The sequence below is a fragment of the Cydia amplana genome, chromosome Z (genome assembly GCF_948474715.1).
Source record: "Cydia amplana chromosome Z, ilCydAmpl1.1, whole genome shotgun sequence".
NCBI lineage: Eukaryota > Metazoa > Arthropoda > Insecta > Lepidoptera > Tortricidae > Cydia > Cydia amplana.
The window spans coordinates 759,844-785,274 of NC_086096.1; the positions used below are offsets into that span (position 1 = coordinate 759,844).

Sequence of the window (25,431 nt, forward strand, 5' to 3'; positions counted from 1 at the left end):
AGAAATACACGAGAGAGCATTGATACTTGTAAATTAAAATACTAAATAGTCATTCCCTTAAAGTAACCGTAGCGGCACCTCCTCTGATCCTGCAGCTGCCCGATCTTGGAAGACATTTCGTTCTCCCGGCACACTCCACAGAAGATGCTCGTGACCATGTGGAGCGGACTGCGGTAGTACAGGCTCGGGTCCTTCAGTGACTTGTTTTGTTTGTGGCAGCACACGTGTATGAACAATTCGACAATCATAAGTAACATGATCAGAACCGCTGGAAAAACTGCCGCCATCGGTATCAGAAGCAACCTCGGACTAAACACATTCGAGCCTCTGATTATATTCTCTTTTAATACTTGGAATTTTTTCGTCTTGCTCATGTATCCCCTAGGAAAGTGTATGGTATCGGTAGGAGGCGCGGCCACGCGCGGCCCGACCGCGGCGGAAGACGGCGTCGGCTCGCCCGTCTCGTCGTTAACGAGGTACGTGACAATCTCGCCGGTCTCGTCGTCACAACAAAAATGCCTTTGCCTCGACATGTTTATCTGAAAAAGAATACAATTTTAGTTACCTACCTGTTTTATAAAGAAGAAATTGTGAGTTTGGGATCTTGAAAATTGGTGTTTTTGCTGTAGTTTAACGTTAATGTAGTTAATTACATGTTATGCCGTCGCGAAAAAAATATAAGGAAAATGTTTGATCGTACAATGTTTGGATTGCGTTTTTTGCTTTGAAACCGGTTTAAAACCTTCACTTGAATCACTTGTTATTCTGGATCACAAAGGGGAATACTTTTGGCATTACCTATTTGGCACTGATAAATTATTGTAATATTTATTTTATTATTTATGTGAAATACATACCGTCCATATACCGTCACACACTATGGTCACACATCAAACATCAAAAATGAAAAAACAAAATTCAAAACGTCATACGTCACTGTGACATTCAGAGATTCACACGCCAAATTGTCTATGGGCTATGTATGATCTATGATTTCCTCTTATTATGTAGCTTTATTTGAGTCTGTTCATTATCAAACCTACACAATCCATTAAGAACGCACTTATTCCATGAATCTAGTATTTTAACTGGATAAGCCTTGAGGGGTGGAGGGAAATGACCGAACGGGATAGTCTTATGTATCTTTCAGTAGGAGTAGCAGCGAAAACGCTATTATTGTTTGTCCTTGTCACAGTCTCACATTTTTTTTTATTCTCCACCTTTAATTCGTATGCATTATGGTGAGCAACAAATAAATTCGACCAATCATATATACTTGGTATAATATCTATACTTGGTCAAGCAGATCTTGTCAGTAGAAAAAAGCGGCAAATTTGAAATATGTAGGCGCAAAGAGATATCGTCCCATAGAAAATTTGAATTTCGCGCCTTTTTGTACTGACAAGATTTGCTCATCTATGAAGAAGTAAATAATTACATCCATTACGTTAATTTTGTTACATCAGTTCCATATATATCTGAGAATATCACGTACGCACGCACGCTATAATTATAAATATAATTATAAAAAGTTTAAGTGATATAAAGTCGTAAACGTGTATAGGAACGTATAAGTCATTTGTCAAATGACTGTCATCTGTTTAGGTCAAAATTTAAAATAGGCCGACGTATAAAACCTCGTATTTATGTAGATATCTTTTCTTGGTCCTTGTAAATATAACTGGAAGACGTGTAAATTAGAAGAACATTACAGAGTTCTACAATAAATAACACAATCGCCGTAAAAAAAGGTAATTTTGTAAATCTAAATACCATTAGAAATTGCGTTTTAAGCACTCCTTCAAAATAAAGAAGTAGGCAAATGAAACAATAGAGATATTTATGTAATTGTGTTTGTTTTGCGATTAGCTTAAACAATTGTTGGTTGCTATTTTTATGGCGTTTTAAGCTATTCTGGATATTCGGTGCGTCCTAAATATTATTATATTTTGATTTAAGATTGACCTTCACGGGCTGAAAGGTCATTATACTGTTTATATAATGTTTCGGTTGCTTTGTTTTCGCACTCCTCTGCAGCGTGATACATGGAATATCACCTTAGTCCAATAAAGAAGCAAATGAGACCACAAATATTTTTTTTAAGATAATGGTTTTAAAAAAATCGACCATAAAACGGGTTTATTCTAAATTTGAATTTATGTAGGTATATTTTCTTGGTTCAGCGGTGGTAGTGGCACCAAGGGAGAGTGATAATATTGTTTATTATTGTATTTATTTTGTATTGATTTGTATGTAGATGGGCGCCCTCTAGCTGCCCTTGTTTGTACAGTAATAAATAGTGTGTGATGTGCTGATGTGATAGTTGTTAAAACAGTTTGTGTTGTCACTCTGTTATCACATGCAGAGTGACTATTTATAGTATTTCATTATTTAGTTGTGAGAAACGGGTAAGTGTTAACTTCAATATGCTTTCGTAATATTTTGTTAGTGGGGAGGTATACCAATTTATTTCTGGAGTTCAATCTCTCTTAGTTTTGTTGTTTAGTAATTATAGTGTACATATTTAAAACATTTGTAAAACCTTTTATTACTGAATTTTTTAAATTTATGTTTGTACTAAATTAGTGAATGTATGTGCATCAGTTACTGCTTGACTTATTAATGTAAAAAAATGCTCACTGTTATGTTAGAATCCATATATGCTAACTACACCTTCGTGAGACAAATAGTGGAGTGACACTATAATGTAAATGTGATATTTCAGGGGTCACGAAATGGCGGGCCGCGGTCCAGATTCGGACCGCCAACCTATTTTATTTTTTGCTTATTCAATAAGCAAAGCAATTCAATTCAAGTAGAAACTGACCACGGTGGTCATCTTATTTTAAAAGCTGGACCCCTAAATAGTAAAAGTCAAGATTGTTTACTTTTTTTCTAAATGCTAATAAAATACTAAGGAAGGTTTCCACCTTCCTTTAAAGGAAAGGAAGGGAGGCCTTTGCCCAGCAGTGGGACACTAAAACAGGCTAACAAAAAAACGAACTATAGACATATCTGGGCCATTTTATTTAAAGTTGTCCCCTACACTTTTTTTAATTTGTGAATTTCTACGTTATTTCTACTCAGAATCACGAGCTCTCTCTATCCTAATAGGAGAAAAAAAGTCTCCCAAGGGTTTTATTTCCATTCTGTTACCATTTTTCATAGGCTTTGTATGGCGGTCACGGAATGGAGAGATCGAAAAATATATGGAAATTTTGGGACACTTTTTCCCCTATTAAGACCAAAAGAGCTCGTGATTCTGTGTAGAAATAACAAAAAATTCCAAATTAAAAATAATAGTATAGGGGACAACTTTAAATAAAATGGCCCATCTGCTTGATAAAAACTATCTACTCCCATACTCTGTCACTGAAAGTTTGTTCTGAGTTAGCTTTCCCGGTTATTCCTTATGCCGATGCATCTCAACCGACTGAAAGTAGGTTAAACTTGACTTATTTATGCGGTTAGTTCTTTGTCTCGAGCCAAACTGATGTGAATTTCAAAATGCTTTTCTGTACAGTAATTTTATTTGAATTTGAAATCAATAATCCGGGAATTAGGTTTTTATTATTTAAAATTAAAGAAATGCAACTCTGTTCCAATTGAAAATGGTTTAAAATACAATACCATTCTATTCTACTCTTAAATAGGCCTAGCACTTGTTATTATCGCGTATCTTTAACAGAACCAATTGATTCGAAGTGCTAAATAGACCTAGTTGTAAGTTGACAAGAGCCAGAGTGCCATTAAAGAACCTCATGACTGTTTGAAACTTTATTACGACGGCGTAAGGTTTATTTTTGATCGAGTTCCAATGGCCACTTGGCCTTCTTTTAACGTTGAACGTGTTAAGAGGAAAGGGGGCGATCTGTTCTACATACAAACGTAGTCTTCATTTTCCTCCCTAGATATTGACATTATAGAAAATATTTTTTGTGAATTTTATGTATTTTAATTTAAAAAAAACAGTGGTCGGGCATATAGCTAGTATGCCCGACCACTGTTTTTTTATTTCGATTTTTACTTTATTATAAGAGTTAGGAGGTTCTATAAAATTTGTCTGAAACCTGTTTTTCGCTTCTAACTCTTATAATGATTAAAAAATCGAAAAAAATCAAACGGTCGGGATGATGATTTGAGGCAGCTATGATTAAAATATGTCTAATTGTGTACAAATATTTTCAATGATTGGAGCGGCTAATGGATGACGAAGGACCAGCGGAAGGAAGCGCAGCCCGAAGATAAGATGGGGCTATGGCTATGTATGAATAAATTATGGGATTAATGGGCCGACCTTACCTGCATGTAATTTTCATTGGTTTCGGCGGCCGCCAGAAATGTGGTTCGTTATTCCTTCTTTCTTGTCCGTTCTCTCCACTTTTATATTTCTATTCACGCGAAACGTATTTTTATAATAGTTTATATTGATTGATGTATTTTTGCTCAATGACAGCAATGTCAATATTTTAATTGTTTACTTGCGGTTTGATAGGTCGGCAGAAGAGGCGGGTGATGTGAAAAATGAGGTCGAATATATTTATAAAAGAAAGAGTGAGCGATATGGATGAATGTGAATGATAATGAATGAAAAGGGGCGCGAACATTCTCCCCCGGCTTTAAAGGGTTCCTTTAAAGGAAACAAAACTAAATAAAGTAAGAGATAACCCTTCTCATCAAACTAAGAAACGAACATTCACAACAATAGCGAAATAACAAACTAAAGAAAAGTATTATCCTAACGAATTATACTATGTACATATTATTGGTTAGGCAGTGGGCACAATCGCACGACAGGACGTACAAAACTTCCCTTATTTATCCTGACAGTGACAACGCGGGTTAAACCGTCCTTCGAAGGATGTACTGCCTCTACAACGCCTAAAGGCCATGAAAATGGCGGCGCATTATCTACCTTTATAACAACCACAGTGCCAATTACGATAGGAACTGATAACGTGGCCCATCTGACCGGCATGCAAATGCTTTCTGTGGAAATAGTCAACAATCATATTATTAACTACATGATCACGTCGCGGAACTACAATTGGGTGTTTCTGCGTATATTCCAAGTCAGCATTTGACAGTCGGCCTCCAACACGAATGAGACCGTCTTTATCTATAAACGGTTTAAGCTTTTGTAAAGCAGGCGAGCAATACTTCTCGCTCTTAATTTTATCAATATCATCACTAAACGCTTGTAACGATGAACGAATTTTACCTCCAGCGAACTCTAAGTCAGATCGAGTAAGTGCCGTATTAGAGCGCGGTTTCGGTTTAAGAATGCGATACACGTATACGATGATGCGCAATAAACGAGACCACGACGATATCCGCTGAGCGAGCGAATAAAGTGGCGACTCTGACACATCCGTAGTTGTAGCGTGTGTAAGAGGTTTAAGCTCTGGCACCTCACCGATGGACTTTCGATCGAGCTCCCTTAAAGGCCACTCCGATGGATGCTTGGAAGCCCAAGCTGGTCCCGTGAACCACAAAGGATGATCCACTAGCTTAGCAGGCGTTAGTCCACGGGACAGGCAATCCGCGGGATTTTCCAAGCCCGCCACATGATGAAAGCAGCTGGCCGGAATAGCTTCGATAATCTTAACTACCCGGTTGGCAACAAACGTTTGCCAGCGGTGTGGTGATGACTGAATCCAGCAGAGGGCAACCTTCGAATCAGTAAACGCATAGATCTCGTTAATGTTATACCGGGATTCGAAGTTATCTTGCACCTTCCGCATGAGCTTTGCCAGGAGGACCGCAGCACACAGTTCTAACCTCGCGACGGAGACTGTTTTAAGGGGACAGACCTTCGACTTGGAACACACCAGCCGGACAGTCACTTCGTCTCCCTTTAGAACCTGAAGATATACTACACCTCCATATGCACGCTCAGATGCATCACCGAAGCCTAAAAGGTTTATAGTACAACTCTGTACTACTCCAAGATGGCGCGGTATGTGGATTTCATAAAGTTTAGGAAACTCCGAACAGAATCGGTCCCATAAATCCACAATATGGGGTGGGGGAGTCTCATCCCAGTCGCATTTGATCAACCAAAGCTCCTGGATGAGGAGTTTTGCATATAAGACCACTGGAGCTACTAGGCCCACATTATCCCATAGACGTGCCACTGCGGACAAGATCGTCCTTTTAGTGCACGTTGAGTCTGGTTCTTTCACTTTGAAATGGAAGTAATCACCAGATTTATTCCAACATAACCCAAGAACCTTTTGCGAGACCCCTGGGTCAGTTTCAATGTCTACGGAAGCCCGATGCGAAGCAGGTATTTCACGTAGCACGGCGTCTGAATTGCAAGTCCATTTCATAAGATCAAATTGACCGCATTTGAATAGATCAATCAGCTCCTTAGCCGCAGCAATAGCAACAAACTCATCCTGCTGTTGCGACTCATCTGACATAATGCTAAAGCATACGTTATCCATGTAAGTACAGGAGGATGCAATCGCTGCAGCCTTGGGAAACTTATGCCCGTCGTCTGCAATCAGCTGACGGACGACGCGGAGCGCGTGATAGGGACTCGACTTCATGCCAAAACACACACGATTAAACTCGTATGTAGTAATGGGATCTGCCGGGCGGAATCTATATAAGATTCGCTGAAACTGGCGGTCCGCTTCGCGAACGCCAATCTGTAGAAACATTTGACGGCAATCGGCCGAAAGCGCTATTTTGGATAAGCTAAAGTTTAGAAGGATTGAAAACAAATCCCCCTTTAGGTTGGGCCCTGAGTGCAAAACATCATTCAACGACAGGCCTGTACTTGTCTTGCTACTCGAGTCCAGGACCATGTACACTTTGGTCGTTTTGTCCTCGCGCACGATAGCATGGTGAGGAACTATGTATGCGATGGCTGGTGAGGCGTTCATGGAGTTAGTTACCTCCGATATGTAACCCTTACTGACGTATTCACGAATAATATCGTCATAGGCGGCACGCAACATACTCGATAACTCTAGCTTCCTTTCGAGGCAAAGAAAGCGCCTCTTAGCAGCAGAATGCGACTCTCCAAGCTTGAACACATCATCTCGGAAAGGCAATGCGACAGTATATCTACCACTAGTGTCGCGCGTGGTGGTAGTGCGAAAGTAATCCTCGCATTCAAGGTCATCTTGACTTTGAGCGGGCGGAGCGGATACTTCCTCAAGCTCCCAGAACCTTTTGAGGAGGTGGTCCATGGAGTCCTGAACGGAAGTACAACATGCCGAAGTATATTTACGCGGTGCCTGTAAAGCAGGAACCGAACCCATTAAAATATACCCCAATACCGTCTGAATAGCCGGTGGCATATGGTCCACGTCGCTTTTAACAATGTGCGGTAGCAACAAATATGGGAATATAGTTGCACCCACCAGCACATCAATTGCGACGGGCGTATCCAACGTGTCGTCAGCCAAAGGGAGTCCATGAACATGCGTGAGTGTTGACATGTCCACGGGCACTGACGGCAAGTCGTCGGTAATGCGATCTACCACAAGACTCGAAACGTCAAAGTTGACGTTTTCGTCAAACCGCGAAAATATTTTGATGTTTGCGTCACCTTTAACAATTTTTTTAGTTTTTCCAATGCCAAATACAGCGCTTGGTTTTTTATCAAAATTCAAACCTAATCGCTTACAACACTCCTCAGTAATGAAGTTACTTTGTGACGCGGTGTCAAGTAAACATTTGATGACTTGCGCGCCACCCTTATTATCGCGGACGATAACCTTCGCGGTGGACAGCAAAACCGTATCACACGAAGATGTTGAGTTTTGATTTGACATCTTATTGTTAGAGGCCGCTAGTGCTTGAGTCACGATAGACGTGTTACAAGATGTGCTCTCCGGCGGTGAAGACGACTCAGCCGCGGCGCTCGCAGATGTATTTGACACATCAGACGTCGTAGCCTTTTCATCCTTGTCGTTGTCAAAATGCAACAGAGTATGATGCTTTTGATGGCAAACTCGACATTTCACCTCGGAATTGCACTCGCGGGTGTGGTGTTTGATACTAAGGCAGTTAACACATGCCTTAAGCTCTTTAGCGCGTTTGAATCGTTCGGAAGGCGTTAAGTTGTTGAGGGACGGACATTTAAATAAATGTTCATGGACAATATTGTCACACAAACATTTAGTAGTGCTCGCGCAAGCAACATAACTTTGTAGTTTTGGTGCGGCACTACGCGGTTGAGACGACTTAACACCTTTTTCGCGCGATGGATTTACGGCGGCGGAGACGGCGGTACATGGTTGCACATTTTGACAAATCTTAAACTGACTCTTCATAAAATCTGACAGATCACGAAAGGTAGGCAACTTCGTATTGCGGTGCAGCATTTCAAATGCTCGTAGAGATTCCTGGTCTAACTTTTTTAATGCTATATGCAGAAGCATAAAGTCGCTTAAGTCATCAAGCTTAAGCGCTTTAAGCGCATTCGCAGCTGTGACGAATTTATCGATGAATGTCTGAAAGTTAGAATTAACCTTTAAATTGAGCATTTGATCCATGTAGGTCGAGGCAAGAGTGCGCTTGTCTTGAAATCTGTCAATTAAACTATCGAGGATAAGCTGATAATTTTCAGCGCTCGGAGTTATACCCGCGAAGACAGCTTGAGCTTTTGGTGACAATTTCCCAATAAGGTAGAAAAGCTTCTCTTCGTCGGTAAGCGACAGATTGTCGTGCACTCTAGATTTAAAACTAGCATAGAATAGCGGCCAGTTACGTATGTCTCCATCGAACGCTATCAGTTCCATCGTTGGCAAAGAAGGTCTGGCTCTCTCCACTATAGAAGGTGACGAAGAGGCCGGCGGTGCGGCTGGTTGCAGCCGCTTAACCGCTCTCCTGATGCGGCAGTACAAATCTTCGAAGGCTATAATCGGCTGATAATTAGGGACAGCAGCCGCCTTAGCCCTAAGCAACGTGCGATTATACTCATTAACCACCTCTTTGAACTCCGAGCGAAGTTCGTCGATATTTTCCGCAGCGGCAAGGAAACTCTCGCGACTGTCTGCATCTGTATCAACGACTAGCGACTTATTGTAAATGCCCTGGACGAGTTCAAAGAAGATATTGCGTTTTGCTTCAAGCATCAACAACTCATCTTCATAATACGCGCTGTCGACGCTTTCGATTTTTTTTGTATCTTTCGCCATAGTGCAGGAGACGGGTTAAGTATGCGGTAAAACAATTTGTTCCTATAAATAAGGATAAACTCTTATAAACGCAAGTATACCTAAATTGCGGGTGCGGTACGGAAATTATATTTAGGTGAGTAACTAGTTTATAAGGGCGGCGCGGAGAATAATAATACTCATATAAATAAATACCTAAACTGCGGGAGCGATTAATAGAGAATAATTTAGGTAATATTTATACGGGCGGTGCGGGAGGAGAACGATTCGCAATGAATGTATGAGGAGAGAAAAGGGAAAAGAAGAGAAGAGAATCCGGCTCGAAGGACCAGAAATGGAGCGGCTAATGGATGACGAAGGACCAGCGGAAGGAAGCGCAGCCCGAAGATAAGATGGGGCTATGGCTATGTATGAATAAATTATGGGATTAATGGGCCGACCTTACCTGCATGTAATTTTCATTGGTTTCGGCGGCCGCCAGAAATGTGGTTCGTTATTCCTTCTTTCTTGTCCGTTCTCTCCACTTTTATATTTCTATTCACGCGAAACGTATTTTTATAATAGTTTATATTGATTGATGTATTTTTGCTCAATGACAGCAATGTCAATATTTTAATTGTTTACTTGCGGTTTGATAGGTCGGCAGAAGAGGCGGGTGATGTGAAAAATGAGGTCGAATATATTTATAAAAGAAAGAGTGAGCGATATGGATGAATGTGAATGATAATGAATGAAAAGGGGCGCGAACAATGATGTTAATATCCGGAGAGGAAAATGGAGATTTTTGACAACCCTAAATAGCCGAAAGGGATAGTGCCATAACTTATAAAGGGATATCATGATTCGACCATGAATCGCTGTCAAACTTCGGTTTTGTAGGAAGTGTACGTCCTTTCTGTACGGTAGTACTATTACGAGACACGGTTAACGGATACATTAGAAACTATGTCGGCCAAACTCATTTTAACAAATCTCAATGTCGTTTGACCTCTTCCAGTGTGTTTATAATTAGATGGTATGTTTTTGTCATAACGTAGGTATAGCTTGCATATTCTACCCACTACCATCCTTTTCGAACTCGCTAGAGATCGAAAGGGACAACGCATGCACATTGAATAATGTTTTATTAATTGTTTTTACCAATACCTATTGCATGACGTCATTTAGGCGCGATATCAAAAATAAGTCTTATTCAATGTCAATAGTGTTGTAATTCCATTGTACAGTCGCTATCAGATACATCGGAGCGGCCAAGGTGCTCACACATATCTGAACACTTCTCTATTATCAAGGCGTTGGAGTGCGTGTTCAGTTATTTTTGAGTAGCACGGACGCTCCGATATTAGATGGCGACTGTATGGAGTGTATGGTATGTTTATGAAGTCAAATGGGATCTTGCCACGGAAGGCCGGCCCGTTTATTTCTTTTATTGTACTAAATTATTTGTTAATTGATCGTGACACGGTTCTATATTGATCTGAATTCGGCAATCAATGTTTTTGTGCGTAGTTTTGAATAATTATTATGTATTTGTAAATGAATGTGGAATTCGTGGATGGCGTATAGCTAAACTAAAACCCTTTTTTTGCTTTACATGCGTCTCATTTAAAGTAATGAGTTATGGCAAAGAAATGTTTTTGGTATCTACAAGCTTTTATCGCAGATTGTACTTTAATACTCATCCAGACAATTAAAAAAAAAACATTGCGTTGCGTTGGTTCATCACAGAGTTCTTATGGCCACCTCCTGTCTCCATCATCAGATCAGCTCGATGGTACCACAACATTGCACTGTCACCCGACTTACATATGTATCCAAATTTTCAGCTCAATCGGAAATCGGGAAGTGGATCAAATTTAACTTCCTGCCTGCTTCCTGGCTGTCGTGCATCTAGAGACCTCGTTTGCAAAATTTCACTTACCCCCCTTGGGCCTTGTGTTGCACGTGTTGATTGGCTGAAACAAAATTCCATGGGTACAGTTCCCATCAGACATATCTGAGCGGCCGAGTTTAGAAAAATATCTGAACACGCCTCTATTGTCAAGGCGTTAGAGTGCGTGTTTGGTTTTTTTTAGCATCTCGGCCGCTCCGATATATCTGACGGCGACTGTACGTCAAGCATCTTGCGCGGCCCTGCAATATTGGACGTTGTCGTATTTGTTGATGCGTGCTGGCTGCTGGGGCCTTGTTACCATGATGGCCTTTAGTCGAATGCGCTCAGAGCATATAAGTCAACTATACTTATTGCGATTCTGTTTAGGACCTAAACTGAATTGCTAAGGGACGGAGTTATGCGACTTATATGTAATTATGTATAATGTTTTCCTTCACCGAAAACCAAATGATATTTCGTACGTAAGTTCCGAAAAACTCGTTGGTACGAGCCGGGGTTTGAGCCCGCGACCCCCGGATTGAAAGTCGCACGCTCTTACCGCTAGACCACCAGATAGATATCTCCCGACCTGACAACACTGTATCGTCAGTTACACCACACGTGACATGACAAGGTTGATAACGTTTGACTTGACGATATTTGCAAATTGTCGTTCGTGACATTAGTTGCCTTGTCGGTGAGTTATTGTGGTTGTACACTGTGTACAAACAGCAATTAACCTTTTCTTGTATACCGGTGGACCTTGCATGGGGCCTAGGCTAAGTCAAAACAGTCAGACACATAATTTGTTTCTCATTACGATACCAAAACTTCGTTACGATTGGTTAACTTTTGGAGGAGGAATATGTCGAGAACGAAACCTTGATTTCTGAAATTTTTACGCAGGATTTTTCGCCTAAGCGTGACGGAGATATTTATCGATAATACTCAAATCTGAGAAGGGGCTCAGCTGGTATATGCTCTTAAATAGCCGTTCAATCCGCAGCGATCGAGATGAGCAAGCTGTGCCGCCAGGTGTCCATCGAGTCCCCCGGAGCCACGCTGAAGGAGTGCGTGTTCAGCTTCGACGTGCCCGTGCCCGAGGTGCCCATGTACGGCGCGCGCATCCGGGTCGCGTATGCCGGCGCCTGCTATAGGTAACTACCACCGGCACATACAGAATCAGTATTAGAGATGCCCCGAATAGTGGTTTTGGCCGAATACCGAATATTCGGCCCCTCTCTCGGCCGAAGCGCCGGATATTCGGCGACCATACATTAAGTCCGACTCACGCTTGACTCACATTTCTAATAGGTTTTCCTGTCATGTACCTATAGGCAAAAAAATATTTTAAGTATTTTTTCAAAATTTTTGACCCAGTAGCTTTGGAGATAAAGAGGGGGGGGAGGTCGGACAGACAGACAGACGCACAGAGGTACAGAGACAGAGGTACGGAAGCCTAAAAAAGTAGGTGAGCTGACCGTGACGTCATTGTGTTTGTGTGACGTCAATGTTTCATATTAGCAAATCGTTTTGACAGTTCTAAAAAAGAAACTGATTTGACTAGTAGCAGAATACCCTATCCGCCACTAAAGTCCTAGGATGTTAACGTTCCAGGGCGAATCGCACCCGCTCCGCGTCCGTGTGTTCCACATCTTCCGTCTCGTCTATCGGCAGCCTGTCGGGCGAGATGGAGAACTTCGGGATTCACACTTCAACACCTGCACATATAGGTTTGTAAACAGAAGTTTCAAGATTCTAATATAAACAGTGCCCAGTGCGATATGTCTATACAGAGACATGTCTGAGCGCCTTGTAGATGCGTCTGGTGACCAGAGAGCTGGCAGCTACTTCGGCCAGAGACTAAGTCTGGCCATCCAACGAGGTAACGCTGCCAGTCTTCTGGACACCATAGCACATGACAGCGACCTGGGGAGCATCAAAATCTTTAATAATTTGATTTGTCCCCTAAGTTGTGTAATGCCTGAGTGGACGCTCGAAGCGGAGCGTTCGGCGCGGCGTGCAGCGTAGCGTCGGGCTCACACGTGATTTGAACAGCGTGCACTACGGCCGCTCCTATACGCTTGCATTTGTTTAACATGCACGCCTCACGCCCAGCACCGCTGCACGCCCAACATAAGCGTCCACTCAGGCCTTACACTAAGATTCTAATATGTTTTGTTGTTGTTTCCATGATACCAAGTTCTTATCCTAGCTAGAGAAATCGAGTGAACTCTTCAACTATTGTGATTTCAATATATGATCGTGAAATTTCTCTCGGAAATCATAATTTGGTGAACCGCTGCTGAAAGTGATGACTATATATACCTACTCATAGACTAGTTGCCTGAAAATAAAGTATATTGATTTCGTTTAAAGCTTTTTTAGAGAAGATTCTACCTTACAAAATGTTCCTATTTTTAATTTGAACCTTGTATAGTAAATGAAAAATGAAAATGAAAATGAAAAATGTTTATTTGTTAACAAAGAGGGTACAGTTGTAAAGGTTGGAGTCTTCTAGTAAGTATAAAATACTTGTAACAGAAGACACCGCTCTTCCATATTATCTAAGGCTTAGAACTTAATTAACAAATTTAATATAAGTAACAACAATATTGTTGTCTAAGAAGAAAATAATATAAACTTAATATTGGGAATATTAACTAATTACTTAGCTTTTACTAATACAATTTTATTTGTTTTGATTTGATTGGAATACATTTTAATCTAATACAAATTTCCTAAAATATGTGTGTGTGTGTGTGTGTGTGTGTGTGTGTGTGTGTGTGTGTGTGTGTGTGTGTGTGTGTGTGTGTGTGTGTGTGTGTGTGTGTGTGTGTGTGTGTGTGTGTGTGTGTGTGTGTGAAAGAGTGTGAGTACATGTACGTCTATTCTATATTTGGTGTGTAGGTAAATAGTTAGTATTATAATAAGAGAGTCTCAATTTCATCATAGCTTTGTGATTTTAACCATTCTGTCACAACTTTTTTACATTTAAATAGCTGCAGAGGATAGATATCTACTTTTTTATTAATTTTGTTATACAGGTGAGCTGAAATCTTATTGAACTGTATCTTGGCAAATCGTGATTTGGTAGGAGGTACCGGTGCAATATTTTGTTTACGTCTCCCTGTAGTTATGAGATTAGGGTTGTACGGTAAGGTCTTATGTAATTTTAAAATTGATTGCAAGACGAACAGCTTTCTTATTGAAAGTAATTCGGAAATTTTGTAAAGCTCATTTGTAGGGTATCTATAAGGTTTAAAATACATGACTTTAATTAAGCTTCTCTGTCCTCTCTCCACTTCAAGGAATTTTGTTTTTGCTGCCCCTCCCCAAACAGCAATACAGTAGCACATTATAGATTGGGCTAGAGCAGTATATAGTTGGTTGAGTAAAGGTCTAGAAGCTACATGTCTTAAAGTTTTAAAAATCCAGTTCAGTTTCCTAATTCTATTATTTACGTATTCAATATGTGAGTACCATGATAGGCGTTGGTCAATTATAATGCCAAGGTATTTAGTAGAGCTAACTTTTTCTATTTGCGTGCAATTACAATCGGGCATATTAGTAAGATCACACGTGTGTATTTTTAGAGTGTAGCTATTAGATGGTTGAGAAATTATGGTTTTCGTAAAGCAGGTATAGGTTGTTTTTGATGTGTTTAGAGTTAGAAGATTACATTTAAGCCAATTTGATACTTTGTTAAGGCCAGTTTCAGCGTTATTGTAGACTTTATCCCAAGAGTTTCCTTTAAACACCAAAACCGTATCATCTGCATATGAAAACACGTGTCCATCTTTTACAAGCATGTTAGTCAGATCATTAATGTAAATCAAGAACAGCGTAGGCCCAAGTACACTGCCTTGTGGAACGCCATAAGATATGTCCGAGCCATGGCTTACATAATCATCAATTTTGACTCTCTGTTCCCGGTTTTGGAGGTAATCATTAAAAAGATTCAAAGGTTTGCCTCTAATTCCAATCAGTTCTAATTTGTGTACAAGAGTGGGAATCGAGACGGTGTCAAAGGCTTTTTTTAGGTCCAAAAAGACTGCCATACACCGGTTGCCTTTATCTACATAGTTAGTTATTAGTGAAGTGAGCGCTAGCACCGCATCCTCGGTAGACCTGCCCTTTCTGAAGCCAAATTGGGAACTAGATAAAATTTCATGTTTATCTAAATATGAGATCAATCTAGTATTTATAAGTTTTTCTAAAATTTTGGAGATGGCAGGAAGAACGGAAATAGGCCTGTAGTTGTTGACATCATCTCTTTTCCCACTCTTGTAAACTGGCGTGATTATAGCTTTCTTAAGAGCTGATGGAAAAACTCCATTTATAAAACATTGATTTGCCAAGTGACAGATTACTGGAACCACGATATGCCTAGAAAGTTTGAGAAACTCTGTGGGGATGTTGTCAAGGCCTGGAGCACTTTTAGTCTTAAGGTTCATTAGTAACGTGTCTACTTCATGAGTATTCGTGCTTCTAAGAAAAAATGAGGAGAGATTTGATTTTATTGATTGAGTTAATCTACTAGAGGAGGAATTTGACTCAACGATTCTGATTTCTTCGGCTAAGTTTTTACCAACATTTGCAAAATAGTTATTTACGTAATTAACTGCATTTTGTGGAGAAGATTTGCAATTTAATAGCTCATTGTTTTTGTTTTTGTCTATTTTATAGTGAGTAATTGATTTGATTGAGTTCCAAAGTGCTTTGGAGTTATTCATCGAACTGGCAAGTTTTTCCTTTTCGTAATTCCGTTTTAATTTTTTAATAAGATTGTTGCAATAGTTACGGTATCTAGTAAACGTGATCTTCAGGATTATATTGTGTGGGTCGGAGCGAAGTTTAAGTTGCATTTTATTTCTATTGTGGATACAGCGCAAGATTCCAGGAGTAATCCAAGGTTTTATGATTCTACGATTTTTGGGTATGACTTTGATACTTTTACTTTCGGCCAATGAATTTTGGATGTTGTATGTTAGTTGATCAATGATAAAATTAGGATCATTACTTGCTAGAAGACACTCTAGGTTTTTATTTTGTAGGTTTTCAAGGGCTTTACTGTAATCGTAAGTTGTGTGAGTTTTAAAGGTTTTTTCAAAAATGTTGTGTCCCGTTAAAGATAAAAGAATGGTATTGTGGTCCGTCACAGAAGTGTTCAGAACAGCAACAGAAGCAGACAGTTTGTTACATTGCAGTTTTAATATAAAATGGTCTAAACAGTTGTTCATTCGAGTAGGTAGTGAGTGAGCGGAAAGTAAGCCATATGTGGAGAGCATGGTTAGATACTTGTGCCTGTTTGAGCATTCCTGTGGCGAATCTTGGTGACGGGAAATAAGATTTATGTTAATGTCTCCGGTTATAATTATGTTGTTAAACGATTTTATAGTATCTAAATAGTTGCTAAGAGAGTTGATAAAAATATCTGCATTTGTATTTGAAGGTGACCGGTAGATACCCAGTATTATCATGTTATTAATTTTAATATAAATACCTGAAGCTTGGTCAAGCTGTAGTTCGCCTAAATTCGCCCTTAAATGGTTTTTTACAAAGACGACAACTCCGTCGTTCTGATTTAAATTATTTTTTGTGGAAAAAGCAGTATAGTCAGGTATATAGGGTATTGGTTTCGTGTCATTTAATCTACATTCCGTTAATATAATTACGTCGGTTTTAAATTTGAGCTCTGAAAGTGTAATAATAAAATTATCGAAGTTGCAGTAAATACTTCTAATATTCTGCGATATTATTGTAAAACTATTATCGGAAATTGTGATGTGTTTGTTTAAGTCGTGTATATCACATTTAATTGAGGTCGATATTTCAGAAGAATCCAAGTCATTTATTGTTGTAAGTAAATTATTCATGTTAAGTTTTGATCGAGAACAAGGGGTGTTACGCAAGGGATTAAGTTTTTTACCTTATAAGTGGTAGTTGAATGTGCGAGTGAGACAAAAGCTTTATTATGTAGTGTAAGAGTAGTTATTGTATGTTTCGTATTGGATATAGACGTTAGTAAATCGTAATGAATATCATTTGTAGGGGTTGAAATCCGGATTCGAAATGTATGTAATTATCCGGACCTGATCCGGATCCGCGGATATTCCCATACATTTCGAATCCGTCGTGCAAACCCTAATCATTTGTTTAAGAATACAATTAACAAAAGCAATGTTACTTTATTTAGCTTATGAACAGTTTTAAAAGATTGATACGGAGCGTCAATTAGAGTTTGGCATTGCTGCCGTTGGATCTCCACAAAACAGGAGTGTTTGAGACGCTTAAAAAACACACCAACCTGATAGTCATTAACATTATAGGCCTACGCGACGGAGCCCTGTTTCCGGGCTACGAGGTGGCCGGGGTGGTCGACGCCATCGGCAAAAACGCCGACACTGAAGGCATCAAGGAAGGCGACAGGATCGTGCTGTACCCGTACGAAGGTCAGGGGTCATTCTCATCTTGCATCCAACTCTATGAACTCCTAATATCCAACTGATTTGCAGGCAGGTAACATAATTATTAGGTGTAGGACACGCAAGATAGTAGGATTAATTACAGGGCAACACACTAAACAAACACCTACATAATATGGGTAAAACAGACAGAATGTGCATGGAAGAAGAGGAAACGGCAAAACATATTTTCCTACACTGTAAACAGGTAGAAGTATACAGGAACCAATACCTAGGGACTCCGTGCACACTGAAGGAGGCAGTCGGCAACCTGAAGACACGTACTGCTAGGTTTCATTCAACTATTTGAGTTTTATAAGGTCATGATATTAATTATTTAATTTGTAATCCAAACGTTCCAGGAGTCCCCCACGGCTACGCGGACTACATCGTGGTCCCGGACTTCAAGTGCCTGGTGCGCGTGCCGCCCGAGCTGCCGCTGAGCGTGGCCGCCATGCTGCCCACCGGCGCGCTGCTCGCCATGAACACCGTCAACACGGGCAGCGACTGCCTGCACAAGATCCTGGAAGGTCAGTGAACATTGTAAAGCAGGGGGCCTAATACACTTCCCCGAGGCACACCCTATATTAGTACCTACTATTTCATGATCCACATGGTCGAAGGCTTTGGACATGTCGGTAATTCTGAATCTGGAAGGTCGGTATGAATGTTAACAAAGGTAGCAACTGCCTCTACAAGATCCTGAAGGGTCAGTGAACATTGTAAAGCAGGGGGCCTAATACACTTCCCCGAGGCACACCCTATATTAGTACCTACTATTTCATGGTCCACATGGTCGAAGGCTTTGGACATGTCGGTAATTCTGAATCTGGAAGGTCGGTATGAATGTTAACAAAGGTAGCAACTGCCTCTACAAGATCCTGAAGGGTCAGTGAACATTGTAAAGCAGGGGGGCTAATACGCTTCCCTGAGGCACACCCTATATTAGTACCTACTATTTCATGGTCCATATGGTCGAAGGCTTTGGTCATGTCGGTAATTCTGAAGGTCAGTGCCCCTTGGCTTCGCCGATTGCTTACCTTGCTTGATACCGGACTTTAACAGCTCGAGTTGCCGCTGAGCAATGCAAACAATTATTAAAAAAGGACGGAGAGACATTATACAGGATATCAAAATGTGAATACGATCGTTCCAGGACCTGACCACAAGGACATAGCCACCGTGCTGATAGTCGGCACCGGCGGCCTGGCGCTCTGGGCCCTGCGCATAGCCAGCCACTACTTCCGTCAGTCGTGCTGGCATGATCGCGTCCGGATATCCGTCGCCACGCTCAACGATGAAGGCTTTCTGTACGCCAAAGATAGCGAAGAGTGAGTATTGTCTAATGTACCATCGCCATACCCCGCAACGGAGCTAGCAAAACCGTAGCATATGACAGTTTTGTGTCAGGGTTGGTGATTATGATGAACCATTTTGCTTTAACTTTATTGTATGTAAGATTAATAAAATTGATCGAGAACCTTGTTGACCCTCTTCCGATAGTTCCGATATAACCCAGTTTAATTTACTGTCAAATAATATAAATTAACAGGTCAATGTCAATATTAGATGCGTTTCAATGTATCTGTTATTTTATTTATAAAATTACGGTTTTTTGCATTTCTTTCAAATATTAACATGGAATTTTCATTGCTTGAAAATATTGGTGTGTTTGAAAACAAAGAAAAAATATTTTTTGTACTTTAGTTTATGCGTAGTAGTGATAACCCTGACGTACAACTGCTACAGATTTGCTAGCTCGGTTGCGAGGTATGACCATCGCACACACTGTTAACTGTACACCGGTGGACCTTACGCCTTTTGTAATACGGTCCACCGATGTGAATATCCGGAACACCATTGTTCCTAGAAAACTTTTTTATTATTTGGCTGAATGGAATTATCATTGCCACGTTGGCTCAGTTGGCTGTCGTTAACAGAAAAAAAAAGTAAAACCGGCGCCCGCCTTTTCACTTAAAAAATTCTCTCTAAGTATTAGAAATATCAAAATAATGGATAGGGTGACCAATTAACGGTTTAATAGATTTGACAAAAGTTTATGAATAAAACCATATGTACGAGTATGTTACAAAAAAACTACCGTTCTAACTAACATCAAACAAATTGATGTAACAATTATTTAATAAAGTAACAAATTATTTATTATTCTTGATGGTTCCGGACACCATACTTATCTAGTTTAGTTTTATTTGTTATTTTTTTGTACAAGTCATTTCTATCCATCGTAAATCGGAACGTATTAATTAGCGACAGTAGGTAGGGTAGTTATTTCGAATATTTTGACATTTATAAAAGCCAGTTGAAGGTAGATCGAATTCGATGGCTGAGACGGGGTGAGTTGGCTTTCGATTGATTCGCTTTCACTGGCATTAAATTGTTAATTTTCCTTCCTAATACAATTTCCCTACTCGAGGGCGATTGTACAATTCTAATGTTGTCACTACATAGTATAAAACAAAGTCGCTTCCCGCTGTCTGTCTGTCCCTATGTGTGCTTAGATCTTTAAAACTACGCAACGGATTTTAATGCGGTTTTTAGGGTTCCGTACCCAAAGGGTAAAAGCGGGACCCTATTACTAAGACTCTGCTGTCCGTCCGTCCGTCCGTCCGTCCGTCCGTCCGTCCGTCCGTCTGTCACCAGGCTGTATCTCACGAACCGTGATAGCTAGACAGTTGAAATTTTCACAGATGATGTATTTCTGTTGCCGCTATAACAACAAATACTAAAAACCTGCTAAAAACAGAATAAAATAAAGATTTAAGTGGGGCTCCCATACAACAAACGTGATTTTTGACCGAAGTTAAGCAACGTCGGGCGGGGTCAGTACTTGGATGGGTGACCGTTTTTTTGCTTATTTTTTTTGCTCTATTTTTTGTTGATGGTGCGGAACCCTCCGTGCGCGAGTCCGACTCGCACTTGGCCGGTTTTTTTATTTAATAGGTAGACTGATTCAAGAGGAAGGTTTATGTATAATTTGTTACCCCTGCGAAGCTGGGGCGGGTCGCTAGTCAGTAAACTAATAAACATATTTAACAAAAAATATTGTATGTATATATTTCCAGAATAAAAGTAGTGCAATGGAATGAAGATTTGTACGAGAAGCAGTTGATCGAGCGCACGACGGACGCGTGCGGCGGCCGCGTGGACCTGGTCATGAACTTCGGCACCACCTCGCGCTCGCTACACCGCTCGCTGCAGTGCCTGGCCCCGGTAATTACCTTTGTAGGGATCCGCACCCAAAGGGCTATATCAGTGCTATATTTGTCTACGTTCTTCATCAATTCCCATCTACTCAAAGGTTAACTGGAAGAAATCCCTTAAAGGGATAAGTTCGCCTTTGTACTACCTATCCTGTGCCATAAATTTGTGTTTTGTGTTTTGTACAATAAAGAGTTTATACATACATACATACAAAGGGTAATAAGTTTTTGCCAAAAAATTCATTTTTGGTACAAGCTTTTATCGCTGACTGTACTTACGCTGACAACACAGAGTTCCTATGGGCACCTCCTGTCTCAATCATCAAATCAGCTCGATGGTATCATAATATTCATATTCATATTCGTATATTTATAATAATTCATATTACATGTCGTTTTTAGGGTTCCGTAGCCAAATGGCAAAAAACGGAACCCTTATAGATTCGTCATGTCTGTCTGTCTGTCCGTCTGTCCGTCTGTCCGTCTGTCCGTCTGTCTGTCCGTCCGTATGTCACAGCCACTTTTCTCCGAAACTATAAGAACTATACTGTTGAAACTTGGTAAGTAGATGTATTCTGTAAACCGCATTAAGATTTTCACACAAAAATAGAAAAAAAATAATAAATTTTTGGGGTTCCCATACTTCGAACTGAAACTCAAAAATTTTTTTTTCATCAAACCCATACGTGTGGGGTATCTATGGATAGGTCTTCAAAAATGATATTGAGGTTTCTAATATCATTTTTTTCTAAACTGAATAGTTTGCGCGAGAGACACTTCCAAAGTGGTAAAATGTGTGTCCCCCCCCCTGTAACTTCTAAAATAAGAGAATGATAAAACTAAAAAAAATATATGATGTACATTACCATGTAAACTTCCACCGAAAATTGGTTTGAACGAGATCTAGTAAGTAGTTTTTTTTTATACGTCATAAATCGCTTAAATTCGGAACCCTTCATGGGCGAGTCCGACTCGCACTTGGCCGCTTTTCATAATTACATAAAAAAAAAAAATAAGAATTAACAATTAAGTTAATTAAAATTAGCATAATAAAATACATTGTCACTCGACTTGCACACGTATGCAAATTTTCAGCTTCATCGGCAAACGGGAAGTGGGTCAAATTTTGGCCCGTACAAACATGTTACATATAGTCCGTCAACCAAATCTTGTCAGTAGCAATGTAAAGCAAACTAAAGTAGGGCAACACTCAAAGAGCAGTATTGCGCTAAGAAAAGCAGCAATGTACATCGAACCAAAAGATTTTCTTTTCCGCTGAGCGCGCCCTGCGTACGTCAATTCAAATTGTCACTCGCGGTTAATTGAAAAAAATTGAAACATGGACGGACAATTTAAAAGCGATGTTAAAACAATGTTAATCAAAATGATGAACAAATTTGAAGATATCAAAAACAACTCCCTATCGTAGTGCTTATATTCTCTTTGTTCCCTATCTATGTCTTCTAAGTTTACTAAAATAAAATCATATCAAAATGCAGATAATTAGATAGTGCATATATTTGTTATTTACAATATAATATGCCACTTGTTAATGTAAATTAGTGTACTGTTCTGGATGAATATGACATACCTGTGTAATTTTTTTTATTGATATATATTGTACAATATACATATTAAAAATAAAACAACTGATATTTGGGTGTTTATTTAATTTAAAGGTAAATAAGATAAGGGTCACTTTTCGACTTGGTTGCGTTGTACACGTACATAAACCGCCATAGGTAAGTATTGTCTGAAGAGATACTACCTACTACGAACGCCTTATATTGGGTAAGATTTAATCCTGCAACAAACATGTATGAATTAGGTAGATATTGCGAAAGAACGGCGATATAATCAAGGCTCTTAATACTGTTTAAAAGGTTTACCTTTGTAAATAGTCACAACTGATTGCTGAAAATATTAGACATGTGGGCCTATGGACAGTTTCCAGGACACAATTTATGGTCTTGTTGGATAGATTTAGGCATACGTTTTAATTTTATTTATGCATTTTAACCCTAAAACAAAAAAACTGACCATAATCTTAAAAGTTCGAAAGAGTTCTTCCAGTACTTGTCATAACCTCAATTTTTAGTAATGTTTACCATCAACGAGCATGATTGTACATTGTAGGCCCCTTAGCTTTGCTTATTCTTATTTAATGTATTGGTATTTAATGGTGACAGTAGAAATATCTCTTGAAACAGAAACGATTCAGAATGAAAACCAAATGAAAACAAATAAGGTGACGGCTGTCATTCACGATCCACATTCCACAGATAAAACACAGATGACACGCGTTTTGGAATTATTTGAACACAGTGTTGCTAACCCGCGATTTTTCAAATTTGCCGCCTTTTACTACTGACAAGATTTGGTTGACGGACTTTAGTTACATACAATGCGAGTGAAGTAAAAGCTTGTAATAAAAACGGGACCCTATTACTAAGACTCCACTGTCCGTCTGTCTGTCACCAGGCTGTATCTCATGAACCGTTGAAGCTACACAGTTGAAATTTTCACTGTTGCCGCTATAACAGCAAATAGCTAGCAGCAAATGTTCTAAGCGAAGTTGTGGTGTACTTACACAATGTGTGCTCGCAGGGCGGCGTGGTCCTGGTGACGGAGGACGTGGGCGAGAAGCTCCTGCCCAAGTTCGCGAAGAAGGCGGACGAGCTGCACGTGCACGTGGCGGTCGTGCCCAACGGCACGCTGGAGCAGCTGCGCGAGCTGGTGGGGCTCGTCGCCAGGGGGGAGGTATGTGTGCGCGGCCCGGTTAGCTTGTGTACAAGCTCCTGCCCAAGTTCGCGGAGAAGGCGGACGAGCTGCACGTGCACGTGGCGGTCGTGCCCAACGGCACGCTGGAGCAGCTGCGCGAGCTGGTGGGGCTCGTCGCCAGGGGGGAGGTATGTGTGCGCGGCCCGGTTAGCTTGTGTACAAGCTCCTGCCCAAGCTCGCGGAGAAGGCGGACGAGCTGCACGTGCACGTGGCGGTCGTGCCCAACGGCACGCTGGAGCAGCTGCGCGAGCTGGTGGGGCTCGTCGCCAGGGGGGAGGTATGTGTGCGCGGCCCGGTTAGCTTGTGTACAAGCTCCTGCCCAAGCTCGCGGAGAAGGCGGACGAGCTGCACGTGCACGTGGCGGTCGTGCCCAACGGCACGCTGGAGCAGCTGCGCGAGCTGGTGGGGCTCGTCGCCAGGGGGGAGGTATGTGTGCGCGGCCCGGTTAGCTTGTGTACAAGCTCCTGCCCAAGCTCGCGGAGAAGGCGGACGAGCTGCACGTGCACGTGGCGGTCGTGCCCAACGGCACGCTGGAGCAGCTGCGCGAGCTGGTGGGGCTCGTCGCCAGGGGGGAGGTATGTGTGCGCGGCCCGGTTAGCTTGTGTACAAGCTCCTGCCCAAGCTCGCGGAGAAGGCGGACGAGCTGCACGTGCACGTGGCGGTCGTGCCCAACGGCACGCTGGAGCAGCTGCGCGAGCTGGTGGGGCTCGTCGCCAGGGGGGAGGTATGTGTGCGCGGCCCGGTTAGCTTGTGTACAAGCTCCTGCCCAAGCTCGCGGAGAAGGCGGACGAGCTGCACGTGCACGTGGCGGTCGTGCCCAACGGCACGCTGGAGCAGCTGCGCGAGCTGGTGGGGCTCGTCGCCAGGGGGGAGGTATGTGTGCGCGGCCCGGTTAGCTTGTGTACAAGCTCCTGCCCAAGCTCGCGGAGAAGGCGGACGAGCTGCACGTGCACGTGGCGGTCGTGCCCAACGGCACGCTGGAGCAGCTGCGCGAGCTGGTGGGGCTCGTCGCCAGGGGGGAGGTATGTGTGCGCGGCCCGGTTAGCTTGTGTACAAGCTCCTGCCCAAGCTCGCGGAGAAGGCGGACGAGCTGCACGTGCACGTGGCGGTCGTGCCCAACGGCACGCTGGAGCAGCTGCGCGAGCTGGTGGGGCTCGTCGCCAGGGGGGAGGTATGTGTGCGCGGCCCGGTTAGCTTGTGTACAAGCTCCTGCCCAAGCTCGCGGAGAAGGCGGACGAGCTGCACGTGCACGTGGCGGTCGTGCCCAACGGCACGCTGGAGCAGCTGCGCGAGCTGGTGGGGCTCGTCGCCAGGGGGGAGGTATGTGTGCGCGGCCCGGTTAGCTTGTGTACAAGCTCCTGCCCAAGCTCGCGGAGAAGGCGGACGAGCTGCACGTGCACGTGGCGGTCGTGCCCAACGGCACGCTGGAGCAGCTGCGCGAGCTGGTGGGGCTCGTCGCCAGGGGGGAGGTATGTGTGCGCGGCCCGGTTAGCTTGTGTACAAGCTCCTGCCCAAGCTCGCGGAGAAGGCGGACGAGCTGCACGTGCACGTGGCGGTCGTGCCCAACGGCACGCTGGAGCAGCTGCGCGAGCTGGTGGGGCTCGTCGCCAGGGGGGAGGTATGTGTGCGCGGCCCGGTTAGCTTGTGTACAAGCTCCTGCCCAAGCTCGCGGAGAAGGCGGACGAGCTGCACGTGCACGTGGCGGTCGTGCCCAACGGCACGCTGGAGCAGCTGCGCGAGCTGGTGGGGCTCGTCGCCAGGGGGGAGGTATGTGTGCGCGGCCCGGTTAGCTTGTGTACAAGCTCCTGCCCAAGCTCGCGGAGAAGGCGGACGAGCTGCACGTGCACGTGGCGGTCGTGCCCAACGGCACGCTGGAGCAGCTGCGCGAGCTGGTGGGGCTCGTCGCCAGGGGGGAGGTATGTGTGCGCGGCCCGGTTAGCTTGTGTACAAGC

The 25,431-nt window shown here is 42.3% G+C and overlaps 3 protein-coding genes across 3 annotated transcripts in view; 1 reads left to right on the top strand and 2 right to left on the bottom strand.

The window, feature by feature from the left end:
* Positions 1–541, bottom strand: LOC134660974 (uncharacterized). Its single transcript, XM_063516861.1, has one exon. It carries the CDS (start codon positions 531–533, stop codon positions 42–44), a length of 492 nt encoding a protein of 163 aa, XP_063372931.1. The 5' UTR covers positions 534–541; the 3' UTR covers positions 1–41.
* On the bottom strand, positions 536–9,158 carry LOC134661701 (uncharacterized). The gene is made up of 4 exons (XM_063517871.1): positions 8,603–9,158; positions 7,293–7,492; positions 5,161–7,208; positions 536–539 (listed from the first exon to the last, which is right to left on the bottom strand). Exons 1-4 carry the CDS (start codon positions 9,156–9,158, stop codon positions 536–538), a joined length of 2,808 nt encoding a protein of 935 aa, XP_063373941.1.
* Positions 1,553–25,431, top strand: part of LOC134660955 (uncharacterized) — a 27,927-nt gene continuing 4,048 nt past the window's right edge. Inside the window, exons 1-8 of the mRNA XM_063516843.1 lie at positions 1,553–1,751; positions 12,017–12,167; positions 12,628–12,743; positions 17,343–17,465; positions 17,840–18,007; positions 18,634–18,808; positions 20,561–20,708; positions 23,306–23,458. Coding sequence (XP_063372913.1) covers positions 12,025–12,167; positions 12,628–12,743; positions 17,343–17,465; positions 17,840–18,007; positions 18,634–18,808; positions 20,561–20,708; positions 23,306–23,458 — 1,026 coding nt within the window. The 5' untranslated portion in view covers positions 1,553–1,751; positions 12,017–12,024. The remainder of the gene's footprint in view (positions 1,752–12,016; positions 12,168–12,627; positions 12,744–17,342; positions 17,466–17,839; positions 18,008–18,633; positions 18,809–20,560; positions 20,709–23,305; positions 23,459–25,431) is intronic.

What these genes read in the sequence shown, in the direction of transcription:
- LOC134660974 (XM_063516861.1), bottom strand. Translation starts at nt 533, where the DNA reads ATGTCGAGGCAAAGGCATTTTTGTTGTGACGACGAGACCGGCGAGATT.
- LOC134661701 (XM_063517871.1), bottom strand. Translation starts at nt 9,158, where the DNA reads ATGGCGAAAGATACAAAAAAAATCGAAAGCGTCGACAGCGCGTATTAT. An exon ending in AGCTCAAGCTGTCTTCGCGG is followed by an intron (nt 7,493 to 8,602) that starts GTATAACTCCGA and finishes GTCTTGTGGTAG; the next exon opens with ATCGCATTACCGACGACTTG. An exon ending in TGCCACCGGCTATTCAGACG is followed by an intron (nt 7,209 to 7,292) that starts GTATTGGGGTAT and finishes ACTTCCGTTCAG; the next exon opens with GACTCCATGGACCACCTCCT.